Here is an 18,715-nt window from a genome sequence, read left to right as displayed (position 1 = left end):
GATCTCAATCCAATACAGCATCTTTGGGATGTGGTGGAACGGGACCTTCGCAACATGGATGTGCAGCTGACAAATCTGCACCGTGTGATGCTATCATGTCAATATGGACAAAACTCTCTGAGGAATGCTTCCAGCACCTTGTTGAGGCCACAAAGAAGTGAGGCAGTTCTGTACTAGCATGGTGTACCTAATAAAGTGACCGGTGAGTGTGTATACAGTGGTACCTCGACATACGGTCGCTTCGACACACAATGTTTTCGACATCCAACGTAAAATTTGACTTGCCATTTGTTTCCACATCCAATGACATGCTCGAAATACAACGATACATGACAACGCAGCCCGGGCCACAGCTATAGCAGCCCAGTGTCAGTCAATGTAAATAGTAACATTAGCTGCTGCTGGCTGTGTATAGCAGGCGGCGACGTCTTTGGACAGCTTTTAACGGGGAAAAGGCCTCCTGCTTAGCCAGAAGAGGAGCCTACAAACAAATCCATTCTGCATAATATGTGGCTAAAAGCTAGCAAACGAGGCAACAAAAGCAAATGCACTGAGAGCATCACACCTCGTGGCGAACCGTATTGCTAAAGCCAAGAAACCTTTCACAATTGGAGAAGAAGTCATTATGCCTGTGACCAAGGGTATTTGCAGTCAAATTTTAGGAGAGGCCGCAGTTTAAAAAAAAAAAAAAAGAGAGGTTGATTCAGCATATGGTGAGTTACATTTTCCCTGCACTTAATGTTCGGTTTTAGCGCTGTCGTATTAATTTAGATTTACTGTAATTTTCTGCCACACATGGGAAAAAAAAAGGCCCACATTACACCGGTGCGTGATGCAAAAAAGGTTGGGGACCACTGATATACTGTATAGTATATATACTTGCTTATAATATAGTATAATAATAATAGTTCATGTAGATTATGTTGTGCTGAGAAAGAAAATTCCATTGTTAAAAAACTAAAACGGCCATTGTAAGCACAACGTATCTCATTACTTGGATTTAAATTTTTGGTTGACTACTTTTACTTGAGTAATATTGTTTTGAAGTAACACTACTCTTACGTGAGTACAATTTTCGTCATCTCTACCCACCTCTGACTCTGAGCATAATTACTTTGTGTATTGAATTTCATGACCTCACCAGTGAGACGATGTGTAAAACTCTGAATTACCCCCTCATTGAGAGCACATATGAGCCATTATGGTACTGGACCATTTATTCATGTTTTCACAGTTTGGTTCTAAATATCCAAATGCATTTGTTGGCTAGACCATCTCCTTTAAACGGCAATACAAGGCTAAAGGGGTGCCCTGACAAATGTGCTCCGTATGCTCGTATTATCATGGAGATTGCACAAAGCTGTAGTCGTAAAAGAAAGATAGCCAGCCTCAGTACTTCCTCTCAAAGTCTATGTGTGTGTGTTTGGCTGTGATCTGTCCAAACAGCGAGCGGCAACATCCCCGCCTTGCAGCGTGACAAGGACAACACCAATGTCAACGCCGATGTTCAGAAGCTTCAGCAGCAGCTGCAGGACATCAAGGAGCAGGTGAGCTGGTGTTCAGACGTGACACGAAACAATAGGAACATTTTGTTATCACAATTATTACTATATTACTACTAAAGTTTAAAGTACTACTAAACTGATTTGCTGCAATAATCTGTTAATACGTGTTAAATCCATTTTTACTAGGGGTGCACGATACCAATTTTTTGAAACCGATATCGATAACTTCCTGCTCCTCAATGCCGATACCGATACAATAACCGATAATATATATATATATAATTTTTCAATGTATATTCACCTGAGTTTTTGAACGCCTGTAGGTGGAAAATACCATTGGTTGATTCAGCATAGATTTGCCTTTGACTGAACCAGAATTTTCATGATGACATAAACATTATAATCAGGGGTGCACATAATTTTTTTGCCCAGGTTCTCAGAGGAGGACCTGGAGATGTGACTTGGTCCTCATTGAGCTTGAGAGCCGACCCGCCTGATGCGATAAATTTATGACAAGCTTTACTTAGAGCCAATTAACTTTAATTAATTATATTAACAATTAATGCTTGATTAACATCAACTGGCACAACAAAATTGCCATTACTTTGAAGTGAAATGTAAAGAAATAAAAAGCACCAATTCAAAATAAAGGGCATTATGCGGCTCCCACATTAACTCCAACCCTTTTTAAAAGTGGGATGTTCTCCTCATAAGACCTTATTGAACGTGCATGTTTAGCTTTGTAAAATGCGAGCAAAAACACGTTTGTCAGTGCATATCGCTGTTCATTACCTTTATTCCGCCACTTGTCCATAGGGCGAGCGGGGTCCTGTTTGACATCGATAGTTTGCTTAATTGCCACATGCTCTCTGTTTTTTTCGTGCTTTTCAAAGTTTGGATGGCTGAAATTCTTTGACCCTACATAAAATGCTCTGCTCTTATCGGCGACATTGGGATTCTCACAGCACATTTGTACCGCATTTCCGTGCGAGCATCATTTGCTTCTAGCCATGGTACCTCCTACTTTTCAGCAAAAGTCCTTTTTTTCGGTAGCTCCGGTGACGTCTCTGTCGTCTGTCTGTCTTTTGACGGGGGTGGGGGAACACGGAAGTAATTGTGTTTTCATCTTTCTTGTGAAGCGTCTTGGAGTGGCATGAAAAGCGCTCTAGAAATAAAATGTATTATTATTAGTTGAGAGACACAGGCTCTGGTTGGTATAACATGCACTTAAAATGCTAATGTGTTAGCATAGACTTCACTAACAGTTGACGGGGCTCGGGGCCGATCCTTGGGGGGCCTATTTTCAAAAACTTAAAATTCAAATATTTTCAAAACCAAAGCTGCTAGCGACCTAAAACTACAACAGGCACCTATCTTAGGCATATATGAGTCTCCATGAGCAGTGACATAAAAAAAAAATTCAAAGTCGTTCCTCAATGAAATCTCAATTATTTTTTTACTCAAGTATACCATACCACTATAAAATGCTCAAATTTTACTCTTGATGTACAAAACTCACCAAATGCAGAGATAATCAGCTATATTTTCAGTAACAATAGCAATAGTTAACATATGTTTTTGCCAAAAATAGCACCTTAATTTTTTTTATTTAGTGCAAGTTTTCAACAGCTAATAAATCACTCAATTTTCACATCAGAAATATAATAATTGAGGAAAGCATGCAGCAAAATTTGCATTTTTTTTTACCTGCGATCACAGCTTATTCAGGTTGGGGGGGAAATCCAACATGGCGGCCATCACAAAAGAGAGAGCTCTTTAAATTGAAAATTCAATTCAATTCACTTCCTTTATTGTCATTACAAGCCAAGTCGTAAATAAATGCTTAAATCGCGGAATTTCTACAGATATGAACGTAAAACAGTCTAGATTCTTGGTTAAAAGCATAAAATGGTCAGTTATCTTTCATTTGACGTAAATATTTCAAGCCAACGTTACGGTATTGTGTAACCCAACACAGCGACTGTCACAAAACAAACAGCTTTTTAAGTTGAAAATTCTTGTAAATAAATGCTTAAATCGCGGAATTTCTATAGATACAGTTGTGATCAAAAGTTTACATACACTTGTGAAGAACATAATGTCGTTGCTCTCTTGAGTTTCCAGTTATTTCTACAACTCAAATTTTTCTCCGATAAGAGTGATTGGAACAGATACTTCTTTGTCACAAAAAACATTCATAAAGTTTGGTTCTTTTATGACTTTATTATGGGTTAACAGAAAAAGTGATCAAATCTGCTGGGTCAAAAATATACATACATGGATCTGAAAAAGCGAATCATTGACTTGAACAAGTCAGGAAAGTCACTTGGAGCCATTTCAAAGCAGCTGCAGGTCCCAAGAGCAACAGTGCAAACAATTGTTTGTAAGTATAAAGTGCATGGCACTGTTTTGTCACTGCCACGATCAGAAAGAAATCGCAAGCTATCACCTGCTGCTGTGAGAAAATTGGTCAGGAGGGTGAAGATTCAACCGAGAATCACCAAAAAGCAGATCTGCCAAGAATTAGAAGCTGCTGGAACACAGGTGTCAGTGTCCACAGTCAAGCGTGTTTTGCATCTCCATGGACTGAGAGGCTGCCGTGCAAGAAGGAAGCCCTTGCTCCAAAAGCGGCACCTTAAGGCTCGACTGAAGTTTGCTGCTGATCACATGGACAAAGATAAGACCTTCTGGAGGAAAGTTCTGTGGTCAGACAAAACAAAAATCGAGCTGTTTGGCCACAATGCCCCGCAATATGTTTGGAGGAGAAAAGGTGAGGCCTTTAACCCCAAGTACACCATGCCTACCGTCAAGCACAGTGGTGGTAGTATTATGCTTTGGGGCTGTTTTGCTTCCAATGGAACTGGTGCTTTACAGAGAGTAAATGGGATAATGAAGAAGCAGGATTACCTTCAAATTCTTCAAGATAACCAAATGTCATCAGCCCGAAGATTGGGTCTTGGGCGCAGTTGGGTGTTCCAACAGGACAATGACCCCAAACACACATCAAAAGTGGTAATGGAATGGCTAAATCAGGCTAGAATTAAGGTTTTCGAATGGCCTTCCCAAAGTCCTGACTTAAACCCCATTGAGAACTTGTGGACAATGCTGAAGAAACAAGTCCATGTCAGAAAGCCATCAAATTTAACTGAACTGCACCAAATTCTGTCAAGAGGAGTGGTCAAAGATTCAACCAGAAGCTTGCCAGAAGCTTGTGGATGGCTACCAAAAGCGCCTAATTGAAGTGAAAATGGCCAAATATTAGCGCTGCTGTATGTATATTTTTGACCCAGCAGATTTGATCACTTTTTTCTGTTCACCCATAATAAAGTGAAAATAAAAGAACCAAACTTCATGAATGTTTTTTGTGACAACGAAGTATCTGTTCCAATCACTCTATCAGAGAAAAATCTGAGTTGTAGAAATAACTGGAAACTCAAGAGAGCCATGACATTATGTTCTTCACAAGTGTATGTAAACTTTTGACCACAACTGTATGAATGTAAAACAGTCTAGATTCTTGGTTAAAAGCATGGCCAAATCTACACAGAAATGGTTCACCAGACACAAAATCAAGCTTGTGAAACATTATAGGAGAGGATTAGGTGCTGTTTTGTTGGCAAAAGGGGGTTGTACAAAGTATTAACACCAGGGGTGCTAATAATTGTGACACATTATTTGATGTCAAATAATTATTTCTTTATGTGGGATTTTTTCCCCACTGAATAAATGCACTTGTATTGAAGGTTGGATTTTTCTCTTTTTTTTCCATTAAGGTCCCATATTATTTGAAAAAAATATATATATTAGAAGCTAAAAAAAACACATCTTAACCAGGGGTGCCAATAATTATGGAGGGCACTGTGTATTTAATTAAAACAGTACTTGATGTTTTTATCGCCCGCCATTCATGCATATTCGCTGAATGTAAATTCAGGTGTCAAGCGGTTCAAATTTAAAATGGTAACACTGTTTTTTTTTTTTTTTTTTATTAGTCACACTTTATCAGTAAGTGTCGTAAACCATACAGTCATAACAAGTTTCCAATAGTCTTTGCTTCCTTCCCCAACACTTGCTTTCTGTTCCGTCCACAGACCATGTGCCCCGTGTGTCTGGACCGGTTGAAGAACATGATCTTCATGTGTGGGCACGGTACTTGCCAGCTTTGCGGCGACCGTATGAGCGAATGCCCCATTTGCCGCAAAGCCATCGAGCGCCGCATCCTCCTCTATTAGACTCTTTAATGCCACTCTCCCCGAGGCCTACGAACTCACCACCAGCCACCAAAGCGTAACCCCTACATATATTACTGTTTTTCACATCATGGAAAAATATCCTGCCTCTGAAACCTCTCTTCAACTTCAAGGCCATGTCTCTTGAATCTCACCCTGAGAATGACTGTGCGGTGACGATATAATGCAAGAGATTGGACCGCTGTTTTTTGGTGTCAAACGTCACAGCCCCCCCCCCAACAAGCCAAGTTTTATCTCCTTGATTCGTCTTTATGCAAGTGGATTTGAAGTCATTTTCTTCCTAAGTTTGGCAACTTTCTGTGAGTATTTTTTAGAAGGCTGAGGAAGTTAAGATGGCTCCTTACTACAGCAACATCAATTTTGTGAGGAGACAGATAGAATACCACTTTGTTGACTACACATCCATAAATTTACACTATTGTGCAATGAATGGTGCTGCCATGCTGGTTTGCAAACAAAAACAGTCAATTCGTCCTGGGGGGGGAGATAGGTGCTCTTTGTCTCGTATTACCTTTATTTAAGTGTATTTCCGCTCAAAAAGTCAGCATTTATTGAGATAGAGTCAAATCTATTAGAACTCTTAGGTGGAAATGTAGATAAATTATTTTGTATTGCTGCCCAAAAAAGGAAAAATAGGATTTCTAGGTGTCACTGCCTTTTTAATATGTAGCCTACAAAAAAAAAATCTGCTTTCACATTTACACTTTTTTTTTGTTTGTTTGCATTGTGCAGACAAGCATCTTCACTTGGTCTTTGTTGGAAGGTAAAAAAATGTCATCAGTGTCAAGAATCCTCTCATCAGTGTTTTATTTTAGTCAGAAAGCTATGGATTATTAGGATGAAATTTGCCTTACTTTAATGAAAAGGCCACAAACAGAAACAAGCGTCTTATGTTTTCAAGACTGAAACTTTTTATTACAATTTCATGTTTTTTCACCGAATATGCCAAACAATGGTACTTTTGTCTTTTTTTTTTTTATCATGTCTGTTTCAAAAAGACAATTTTCTGCTCGATTCAGTCCTGTCGGAAATGTATCCGTCGTATCTCCTTCGGCATGAATGTTTGACATACGCTGTATGACGTGTAACCTGGATAAACTCTTTGGTCTGCATCGCAAACAAGTGCTTTTAAAACGAACCACGTAGATGAAATAAAAGTCGCCAATGAATATATTTGTTTTTCCGGCTTGTTGTAAAGGTTTGTTAACGACATATTTGTTGTTTTGTTTTCAAGTTGAGCTCAGATGTGCAAAGAAGTGGAGTGGGGAGGGCGGCTAATTAGCATGTTGTTGCTTTTACCCCGCTGTGCGGCGTCTGCCTCGCAGAGGAGCCGGTGGGCCGCAGATGGGGAGGTGTGGGTTAATTGAAAATGCTAACACCGTAATAATGATTCTTCACCATAGTGTGATAGTTCAGCTATGCTAATCAAAAGAGATGAGAGGAGTCTTGCATCTCGTAAATAGTGGGGGACATCATTACATGCTCTCTGTGATAAAATGCATATTCCTCTACTTATTCATTTAGTTCAACACCACTGTAAGAATTAGAACACAACTACCATGAATGAACAACTAGTATTAGTTTTTTTGTTTCCGTTGGGCGTTAATGGAACATTATGAAGTTGTTCAACCAAAATTATCATTTGAATGTGAACATATACACTGGGGCAAATAAGTATTTAGTCAACCACTAATTGTGCAAGTTTTCCCACTTGAAAATATTAGAGAGGCCTGTAATTGTCAACATGGGTAAACCTCAACCATGAGAGACAGAATGTGGGGGGGAAAAAAAAAAAAAAAAAAGGAAATCTAGGGCTGTCAAACGATTAAAATTGGAAAGATAAGAGACAAGATGGATATATACATTCAACATGCGGTACATAAGGACTATATTTGTTTATTATAACAATAAATCAACAAGATGGCATTAATATTATTAACATTCTGTTAAAGCGATCCATGGATAGAAAGACTTGTAGTTCTTAAAAGATAAATGTTAGTACAAGTTATAGAAATTTTGTATTAAAACCCCTCTTAATGTTTTCATTTTAATAAAATTTGTAAAATTTTCAATCAAAAAATAAATGTCAATAATTACTTACACAATGTTCATGGGTGCTGAAGCCTATAAAATTAGTCACACCCAAGCGCCAGCAGAGGGCCGCAAAACTCCATAAAACACAACAAGTGGGAAGTTCACTGTACTGTCATTTAAATCTGTCTGAGCGGGGCATGTGCGTTAATTGCGTCAAATATTTTAACGTGATTAATTTAAAAATTTAATTACCGGCGGTTAAAGCGATAATTTTGACAGCCCTAAGGAAATCACATTGTTTGATTTTTAAAGAATTTATTTGCAAATCATGGTGGAAAATAAGTATTTGGTCAATACCAAACGTTCATCTCAATACTTTGTTATGTACCCTTTATTGGCAATAACGGAGGCCAAACGTTTTCTGTAACTCTTCACAAGCTTTTCACTCACTGTAATACCGGTAATTGCTCCCACATTTGATTTCTTTACACCAAGCGTTTTACCTATTGCAAATTCAGTCTTCCCAACCTGGTGCAGGTCGACAATTTTGTCTCTGGTGTCCTTCGAAAGCTCTTTGGTCCTGGCCATAGTGGAGTTTGGAGTGTGACTGACTGAGGTTGTGGACAGGTGTCTTTAATACCGATAATGAGTTAAAACAGGTGCCATTAATACAGGTAACGAGTGGAGCCTCGTTAGAAGAAGTTAGACCTCTTTGACAGCCAGAAATCTTGCTTGTTTGTAGGTGACCAAATACTTATTTTACTCTCTAATTTGGAAATAAATTCTTTAAAAATCAAACAATGTGATTTTCTGTTTTTTTCCCACATTCTGTCTCTCATGGTTGAGGTTTACCCATGTTGACAATTACAGGCCTCTCTAATCTTTTCAAGTAGTAGAACTTGCACAAATGGTGGTTAGCTACCGGTAAATACTTATTTGCCCCACTGTAACTTCCCCTATAAAATAAAGACCATTGAATATAGCTATTTAAATGTTGTTTATAAAAGTTGTAAAGCAATAACACAAACAACAAAAATGAAGAAATGAACAAGAATCCTTTGAAGTATTTTTTAATGTGTCCAAATTATTTTTCGAACAGATCATGGGACTATAGCACCTTAGAGACGGTCGTTTGCTTTGCTCAGCCAAAACTACAACTGAGGAGGCAAGATGGATCATTAGAATTTCTTTAAACCGAAGCTTTTAAAAGCTTCAACAACAACTGAGCTTGAACTGGAAAGTGAGCACGAGCAGTATCAAAAAGTACTGGTTGTCACATTACCTGTAGCCTTTGTTTCGAGTTTTGTCGTGTTGTGCTGTAATTCCAAGTGGTTCCTTGAATTGGATGTTTTCAGCAGTCGACAGTCTTTTAGAGCCAGCGCAATGTTCGCAATGCACTGAGATATTTTTGTCGTATTTACTGGACAAAAATGTTAAGTAATGGCTGTATTTCCAGTGAGCAATTGCAACAGTTTGTGGTATATCTCCTGACTTTATTGTTCGCATCCTGACGAGGGAGCTAGGCTATGTTGTGATGGCTGGAGACACTCAGCGCCAGCGCACAAACAGCATGGTAATACACGTGACCCGTTATTTTTCCTCTTCCGATTAGAAAACGTGACGTGATGTCACTCCCATGACTACAGTATTTTTCATTCTACTTAGATTATGAGGCAATAACAAAATAGTAACGCACAGGCACTAAGGAAAGTAACTTTAATCAGATTACTGGTTTAGAAAAATGAACGCTTTAGATTGCCCGTTCCTGAAAGAAAGTAATCAGATTACAGTGACGTGTTACTTGGTAACGCGTTACTCCTGTTGGGAGTTAATGGAACATTATGAAGAAGTTGTTTAACCAAAATTATCATTTGAATGCGAAAATATAATTAATCCAGAGCCCCTAAAGGGACATCAACAGAAAATAAATCTAAGCAATCTAGTGCACACCGGATACCATTTGGTGCGCACTAGAAACAATCTGGTGTGCACCAGATTGTTTGTACTGCGTTCCGAAACAATGTAATGGTGACGATATGCAAGTTATGCAGTAATATCTTTATAGTTGAGTCCAAGCTTGAAGTAAAACTCAACTAAATCCTGCAATATCATTTTTAACATTCTTAAACTGCTGGTGTCAGATGCGCGCCTGCAGTTCGTGACCTATAAAAGGGAACTTTCACCAGTTTCAATTGAGCACCACATACTATTACTATACTAAAATTAATTATTAAAGAAAAAAAGTGGATATTTTTTCAATAAGAAATTTTCAGTTTTACATTCCTTGGTGAATAGAGTGAAATTACCCATTCTTGTTGAAAATGGTAAAATTGTCAAGAACTAACTGAAATGAAGTCTCCGTAATACAGCACTGCATGATGATGTGGGGTTGTTTTTAAATCTGAAAACCATGATTAGCAATTTGTTCAATGCACACTCAATCTTAGGTTGATGGTACCACTGCCCAAAGTGAACAGCATTGTTAAATGCCAATACAGTATATCGTGATGCAAAAAATAGTATTTTAACTGATAAATTTAAAGTGTGTATGGAGGGGTTAGAAAACCACATGATTGTTTCTTGATTGGAATTAAGGTTTTAATCAGTTTTGTATCACTCTTGAATTGAAAAAAGACAATGTTTGAAGTATTCATGAATTGTCCCATTGGGACATAAAAAGGTGAAACTCACTTTGCAATTCATTATTTCTGTTCAAAATATGAGTAGAGTTAAAGGGGAAGTTCAGGATTTTTCACATTAGGCTTAATCTTCGAGTTAGCGAGGGTTTACTTAGTCGGTGGAGTTGATTTCAACAAATTCCGTGTAATTTGTTAGTTGTTTCAAAGCTCCGGAGTGGCTAAGCTAGCGCTAGTCAATTGGGCCATCTTAGCATGCCAATAAAATACAACATATGCACACATGTAAATCATCGATGATCCATGCAATCAATAGTGTTGGCTGTGTTTTCAGGATAAAGTTGTTAAAACTTACAAATGCATGTCAATAATTGTAGTATGAACAGCAACATTTGTAATCCAGCAGAGTAGCAGGGCGGATTGATATCACATCGTTTTTTTTCACTGCTCATTTTTTATGTCGTAGCCAGCAGCAAGTAACCAGTTTATATTGTTCCTCGTTCTTCATAGGGAATTTATGGACACTTTCCTTTGCCAATTTCTTTTGTTTCCACAGCTTCTAAATGCACATTTCACCATGTTGCCAGCCTTCGAGGAAGGTGGGAAGTCAGAGTTTCCAACCTCCGATCTGGAAAAATATCATTTGAACTAGAGATGCCGATCGATTGGTTCCGATCACGTCATTTTCAAAGTACCGGAATCGGCAAAAAAATATCGGACATGCCTTCTTTTAATATATATATATTTTTCAATTAAATCGTTTTCTAATTGTATTTAACGTTAGAGACATAATATGTTACACTCATCCAGAGTCTTTAGGCTTAAGGTAGGGTTATCAAATTTATCCCGTTAACGGCGTTTTTTTTTTTTTTTTAATTTATCACGTTAAAATATTTAACGCATTGCCTGCATGACCCACTCACGCATTGTCGCGTTCAATCTGTAATGGCGCAGTTTTACCTACAGTGGGGAGAACAAGTATTTGATACACTGCCAACTGTATATATAGAGCTAAAAGGCAGTGTAAAATGAGTAGATTGAATTTTTGGAGCCTTTTTTTAAATGGCTAAAGCCTTACAATCCCTCTCCCTACGATTAGAAATATCGTGGGAAGCAATGTGGGGAAGAATGGTAGTAATTGATCTTTTTCTTAACACCCTATGTTATTTCCCAACGCGGAGAAGATATATCAATTGGTTCCACTATGCACAGTCATGGTTGCACTTCCCATCATGCATTTGTGCAGAACAGTTAAATGGCTACAGTATCATTTACTGAAAGCTCAACAAATACACTAGATGGCAATATTTAGTCACAATATACAAAGTCACATTTATCCTTTAAGAATTACAAGTCTTTCTATACATGGATCCCTGTCACAGAAAGAATCTTAATAATGTAAATGCCATCTTGAGGATTTATTGTCATAATAAACAAATACAGTACTTATGTACTGTATGTTGAATGTACTGTATATATTCGTCCGAGTTTTATTCATTTTTTTCTTAATGCATTGCCAAAATGTATATGATCGGGAAAAATTATCGGGAATGATTGGAATTGAATCGGGAGCAAAAAAAAGCAATCTGATCGGGAAATATCGGGATCGGCAGATACTCAAAACGATCGGGATCGGACCGAGAGCAAAAAAACATGATCGAAACAACCCTAATTTGAACTCCTCCACTATTTGATCGCTTACGAGAAGGCAGGGTTGCTGGAGGTCAAAATGTCTTTCGATGGCCAAAATTTAAAAAAAAAAATTGTCGCAATCAGCTATCTTTGCTGTTTATATTGGCTTGGAACGCTTTGAGGTCGCAACTGGTACCCCTCCGTATGGGATAGGTCCGACTTCCTACCTTTCTAGAATGTAGCGTGAGCATGAATGATCGAAACACTCCTCTCAATTGTGGTCGTATTTCGCATCTAAAAAAAATAGTCCTGCAGAATGAAATGAATTACAGCACTTTGGTGTTACATTGTTTTGGAACAATGTATTTTGAATTTATTTGACTTTGTTGGATCTGTTCGTAGATCTGTATCATTTTTTATTGGCATGCTAAGTTGGCCTAATTTACTCACGCTAGCTTAGCACTGAAACTAACAAATAATTTGCAAACTGCATGGAATTTGTTGAAATCAACTCCACCAACTAATTAAACCCCCGCTAACTTAAAGATTACTGTAAGCCTAATGTCCAAAATTCTGAACTACCGCATTAGCATGAGGGATCATATCCCAAAAAAGATTTTTTTTTTTTTTTTTTTTTTTTTTTTTTTTTTACAGATTCCAATCTGATTTTTTTTTGTGATGTTTACCGATTCCAATCCGATACCTGTGTATTTCGACCATTAAAATAAATGCAAAAATAATGCAGCCAGTATTACGCTTTTTAAAATTTTGGTTCACAAAAATATCTCGATGTTGGATGGTTAATGTTAATGTGGTCTAATTCAGTTAAGCACTCTATACCCAAAAGCAAATTTTAAAATAGTTACAAAGATTAAAAAAAATAAATTTAAAAAATTATTTAAAACTAAACTTAAATTCTCCAGTGTGAGTTACATAATTCTGAACAGCTCTTATTATGGGCATAATTTTAACTTTTTAAATGCAGAATAATATAGTAGAGCTCAAGTAAGTGCGGTATAGTACAAGTGAATAAGATTCCACCTCAATCATTGATAGCATTATGTCATCAGAAAGCTTTGACAGTCCATCACTCTCACTGCCTGATGGGGGATGCTGCCTCAACCTGCCAGGGACGCCTCACACTATCAGGGTGCCGGAGACGCCGCTATCTCCCCCCCCGGGAAGCGGCCTGATCCTGGGTAGGATCCCCAGTCTGCCAGGCCTGCCACCTCGAACTGCGTGCTCGCTGACCGGACCGCAGGGGTTGTTTAGTCATTCTCCAGGGGGGTCAATTAAATCAGGGCCTTCCCTGCTGCGGGTGAGAAATCCACGCTTTAACGGCCCACCAAGCAGAGGGCATATTGGAGCAATGAGGACCAAGGCAAAAGGCATTTATTTTCCTTTACGCTACCTGGAAAATGTCATTTTCTGCCTTTGTTTCATGCAACTGTCTGAACAATACAAATGTGTAATAAATATGATACTTGAATGGCATTTTTTAGAAAATTCTTTCATACAAACATATAACTATGCCAACTATAATCTGTTTCTTTTTTACAGAACCCAGCAAAGTAGGATCTGACAGACTGTTTTTACTAAGCTTGAGAACGATAAACCGATACGACCGGATATCCGGTTTTCCAGGTGAGAGATACAGATGTATCAATAGCAAAGTTACCATTCGACAGTAATTATCCATTAAATATTCAGTGAACCGATAGTAGAGATAGAATTCGGCTATCGTGAGCACAAGAATCGGCTTCTAATGCCTAGTTCAACGCCTTGCTTAATATGATAATTTAGCTTTTACTTCACATGCTGCGCTTGTGTCTTTCAGTGAATGACTCAAGTGCGCGTCATTCACCACACAGCGCGCGCTTAGAACGAGACCGCACGCATGATATAATATGGACAAGCACTACTCACAGTCGTGATTGCCACAAGTTACTTCCCATGCATTTCGGCAGAACCGCTACTAGTCGCCGTCATTACCCGATCGTCACCGGCGTGTCATAACAATGCGAGAGCTAACGAAACCACTATAACGCACGCAGCGTAGCGTTTTCTTCACAGCCCAAAACGAAAACGAAACGTAGTGGCAACGAAGCAACATGCTAAAACAATGGACAGTGTGATCACCGACGGCAGCGACGTGCTGTGATTGATTTTCAACGCACCCAGGAAAACAAAAGTCGGACTATGAAGTGATGAAGGCAGCCAGATCTGTTCGCATGGGACAGAGCTTGTGTGAAGTGTGGAGCGGTACAGAAATCGTGAGTTTTAACCCTGAAAAATAACCCACTACAATGCTGGAAAGGGCGGTATATTGTTTCCACGAAACGCAGTCTGCTTAAACATGAACATGTGGATTAGTTGATCTTCCTCAAGAAAAATCTGCCCTTCAAAAAAGATATGGACAGTGATGAGCAATAAAAAATGAAGCACGGGCATAAGTGAATGACTTTGCTGTGTGTTAGGTTAAAGTAATGATTATTGACCTGTCTAAAATGCTATGTTTTTATTCCCCCAATTATACCAGTAGTAAAGCATAATTTATTATTTATTTATGATAAAACTAGCAGGTTTAATTTCTTTTTCAAGAGCTGCTGCATATAATTAATATTTTTTGTTTGTAAGATGTTTACATTGAAAGTTTGCACTTAAATTACTTACCTCTTGTGTTAAAAACACCAGGAAATACAGTAATTGAATTACTGCACTTTATCGTTGTCTGTGACTGGAGTTTTATTGTATTATCAATCCCATCCAACAAAATGACGGTCATATAGTAAGCCTTATTTTTTTTCTCATAAAAAAATATAACATTGGTATGAAATTTTGTTCATTTTGCTATTAAAAAATGTATTTTTTAATATTTTTAAAATACTGTACGAACACACAAATGTTTACTATCGTATCGTTTTCACTCTGTATCGAACCGTATCGTTCTTAAACTGTATCGAATCGCTCGGCCTTAAAAATGTATCGTTTTTTAATCGAATCGTAACCTGTGTATCTAGATACATATCGAATCGGCTTCATGCCAGAGATTCCCAACCCTAGTTTTTACATTGCAGCAGCCAGATAATTGGCAAGTGTAAAAGGAGTTCTGTGTTCATCAGTAGCTTGATTGTCACTTGAAAAGACATTGTGCGGAAAATGCTTTTATCTGCACTTTGACACTTCCTCACAAGGTGGCAGTATATCCACTGACCAGCAACTGTTGTAAGTAACGCGTCATGAGCACGGAGATGTTTCTGCCTTTCTGAATGTGTTAAAATTGTGATTAATACATGTTCCAAGTAGGGTTGACAACTCTCTGGAAACAAACAAAATAAAGGGACACCTCATTAAAAGAGCTGACCGGTCAAATATATCTCACCCTTTAATTATTTTTTTGTATGTGAAAAGTACTAATAATAATAATTTACTCATATTTGCATTATTAGATAAGAGTGATATAAGCACACAGAAGAACAACTTTGATAAATTAATTTTGATACTAAAATAAAATTTACATCTGTGTAAAATAAAATAATTTATAAAAAGAAATAGAACTACAAATAATTTAACACTTAAGGTCTTGAGCCTTTTTGTGTGTATGTTGGGAGGAGGGATTGGCTGTTTATTTTTTTAAAAGTGCAAACATAAACTCAAGAGGTAAACTTTTTCATTTTTTAAACAACTGAGGTGCGTTCAATATCCTCTCAGAATAACATTTCTAGGGCTGCAGTTATCGATTATTTTAGCAGTCGATTAATCAACTAGTTCGAATAATCGAGTAATCTGATTAGGAACATTTATTGCGTTGCGGAATCAATTTTAGGAGATGTAAAACAGCATTAAATGTGAATGCAAAATAAAATTCTCGAGTGTTTCCTCAAAAAATGCAGATTTGCACTTTCATTTCAAAATAAATTAGCTTAGCCTCAAATGGTATTTAAAAAATGAGGATCTAAGGATTAAAAAAAAGAACAAATTAGCTAACTTGCATAGCAAAAGTCTGCTAGTTTAAATTCTATAAAATGCTCTCATTTTATTTACAATACTCTTAACAAATCGTTCAGACACATATTCTCTCAAAAAATGGCTAAATATACCTATAAACTAAATTATGAATGCATTAAAAACATTAGCTCAAACAGAAATTTACATTATGTTGGTCCTATCAAGGAGCAGCTGGATTCAGCCATTTTAATCAGTTATGTCATATTCACTCTTGCCACTAGAGGGTAGTGTATAAACCCAAATAAAACAAAATGCAAACAATTTCAAAACAAACCATTACAATGCCACTAATTTAACGAATACTCCAAGCAGCAAGATTTGATTCGAAGCTTTTTTCTAATCGAATTACTCGAGTTAATCGTTGCAGCACTAAACATTTCCACTACTGATCACTTCAAATGTTGAAATACAAATGAAACTGACAGACCACTGAACAAAATATAGTACAATTAGTGAAAATAATATACACAGAGATAGATGTGTTCGAAATTTCCGATTCTTAGATTATTCGCGATTCGGCCGTAGAAGATTCGAGAACGATTCACAAACATCCAAATTCCGATTATTGAAATATGTCAAGTACAGCGGAAGTAAAACACATTCAGCGCGCCGCGCGGTCTTCGGGACGCAATGAGGAACGGAGCGAGAGTAGCTAGACATCATGCTTGTCATTACCCGGCCCCTCGGGTAATGCCAATGCTCAACTCACGGCTCTAGCTCAACTCATGCCGCGAGATAAAAAAAACAACAACATACCTGACTGCTGCCGACAGCTGCAACAAAGTACGTCCACATAATGTTACGGTAGATATCATATTTATATAGGACTAGATGCAAAATAGACTCGGTGGTGATTGCAGCACATGGACAGAAAGATAGATGCGGGTGTTAGTAAACGGCCGCCATCTTAAAGCAGTAGACTTCCCTGCAAGGCTGTTGTAGCGAACCTTCCAAGCGAACCTAATTAACTTTTTAGCTAAAATCCTCTTAAATCGGTAAAATATTGACTTGAATCTATCTTTAAAATAGTTTTAAAACTTTCACATGTCGAAAGTAGACAACTGGGAAATTATGGAATAACGGGAGCAATTTTAACATCTTTAACAGTTGATTCACAACATTAAATTAATTGAATGTAGTTTAAAGCTGCTGATACAGAATGGGAATTTGAGTATATTATTAATTGTTTATAACTGTTTACTTGATACTGAAATAGTCGTTTATTTAAGCCTGCGAGGCTTTTTTTTTATTGTAACTAATGTACAAAACATTAAAAGCAGCTGATAGCGGGGGGCGGTCATCAATAATCGTTTTATAATCGAATCGTAGCCTCAGAATCGTAATCGAATCGTTAGGTGCCCAAAGATTCTCTACATTCATCGACCAAAACAGTCCCTTTTTTTTGCTCTCAAACCCCTTGTACACCGTTGCCATGTTGGAAGCATTGATCGACGTCCGTCTGAAGGTCCCTTTTGCTTTCTCGAGTCATGCAGTTCACGACTGCTCTCATTTATTGAATGCTGTTTTTATGGCCAACTGATCAAAGTTCAAGCTTTCTTGAAGGAGCCTTCTGGATTCGTGTGCGCCTCCCCAAACTGGGATTTTTGGACTTTGTTGTTAGTTGTTTGTGCAAGTTGCTGGAAAAAGAACCCAGTCTCTTTTTTAGTGCATTAAAAAAAAGACACTAGTGTCAACACGTTGTGTTTATGAGTGGGTTGTGGGTAGTTGGAGCTGAAAGCAGCACAACCCCACCTATGGCTGTAAAACCATAAAAAGTCCTCAAAACACGTTGGCCCCCTGACGTTGCTGATTGCTTTATTGTATTGATCAGGACAAAGTGTCAAAAGCAGTTCGCCCCTCTATTAGTGTTGTTATTATTAGCAACTCGGCATCTACTTTTGAAATATTTTTCTGTCACATATTGTGTTGTCGTCTTCCTACATGACAGGGGTGGGAAACGCAACAGCTTGAGGGAACATTTGTTCCAACCCGCTCTGCAATTCTGAAAACACTCAAAGGAGTGTTATAACGACAAAATACGCTTAAAACATTTTAAATCTACTGCGCGTGCGGTGCTTGGTTTATTACAATACAACGTAGAACAGTTCAAGGTTTCACAAGCAAGGGCGATGAATTGTCAGATGCCCCAAGATTTTTGGGGAACCCCACACATCTCATAAAAACTGCTAATAATGATTTACTTGTTTATGAGCACTTATGGTCTATCAGTGATAATTCAAACGTTTTAAAACATCCAAATACTTAAACTGTAATGATCATTCTGTATGATTCCACTGTCGTTCTCTTGCAGTCCACTAAATGCAACACTAAGAAAAAAATCAAACCTACTAAAAGTTTCAAATGTTATTCTTCCACAACACTCCCAACCCAACGGTGACGCTAAATGTGCATAAACACCAACCAGCAGAGCATTAGCTATAGCGCTTGGGTTTATGGAAGCAGAGGTGAATGCAATCAGTGTCACTTATCATAACAAAGCTGTATTAAAACTAGGGTTGTTCCAATCATGTTTTTTTGGCTCCCGATCCGATCACGATCGTTTTAGGTCGAGTATCTGCCGATTCCGATATTTCCCGATCCGATTGCTTTTTTTTTGCTCCCAATTCAATTCCAATTATTCCAGATAATT

General features: G+C 37.8%; 1 protein-coding gene across 6 annotated transcripts in view; it reads left to right on the top strand.

Annotated features, from left to right (window-relative positions):
- Nucleotides 1-12,613, top strand: part of mib1 (MIB E3 ubiquitin protein ligase 1) — a 127,574-nt gene extending 114,961 nt beyond the window's left edge. For 4 of the 6 annotated variants that reach the window (XM_057856692.1, XM_057856694.1, XM_057856691.1 and 1 more), the window contains 2 exons: nt 1,447-1,547; nt 5,597-12,613. In XM_057856692.1, coding sequence (XP_057712675.1) covers nt 1,447-1,547; nt 5,597-5,737 — 242 coding nt within the window. In that variant the 3' untranslated portion in view covers nt 5,738-12,613. The remainder of the gene's footprint in view (nt 1-1,446; nt 1,548-5,596) is intronic. The other 2 variants (XM_057856690.1, XM_057856689.1) reach the window with 1 other exon arrangement.
- The last annotated feature ends 6,102 nt before the right edge of the window (nt 12,614-18,715 follow it).

This window comes from Corythoichthys intestinalis, chromosome 14 (genome assembly GCF_030265065.1).
Source record: "Corythoichthys intestinalis isolate RoL2023-P3 chromosome 14, ASM3026506v1, whole genome shotgun sequence".
Taxonomy (NCBI): Eukaryota; Metazoa; Chordata; class Actinopteri; order Syngnathiformes; family Syngnathidae; genus Corythoichthys; species Corythoichthys intestinalis.
Note: the sequence above shows the minus strand (reverse complement) of the source record. Positions and strands in the feature narration are given on the sequence as shown.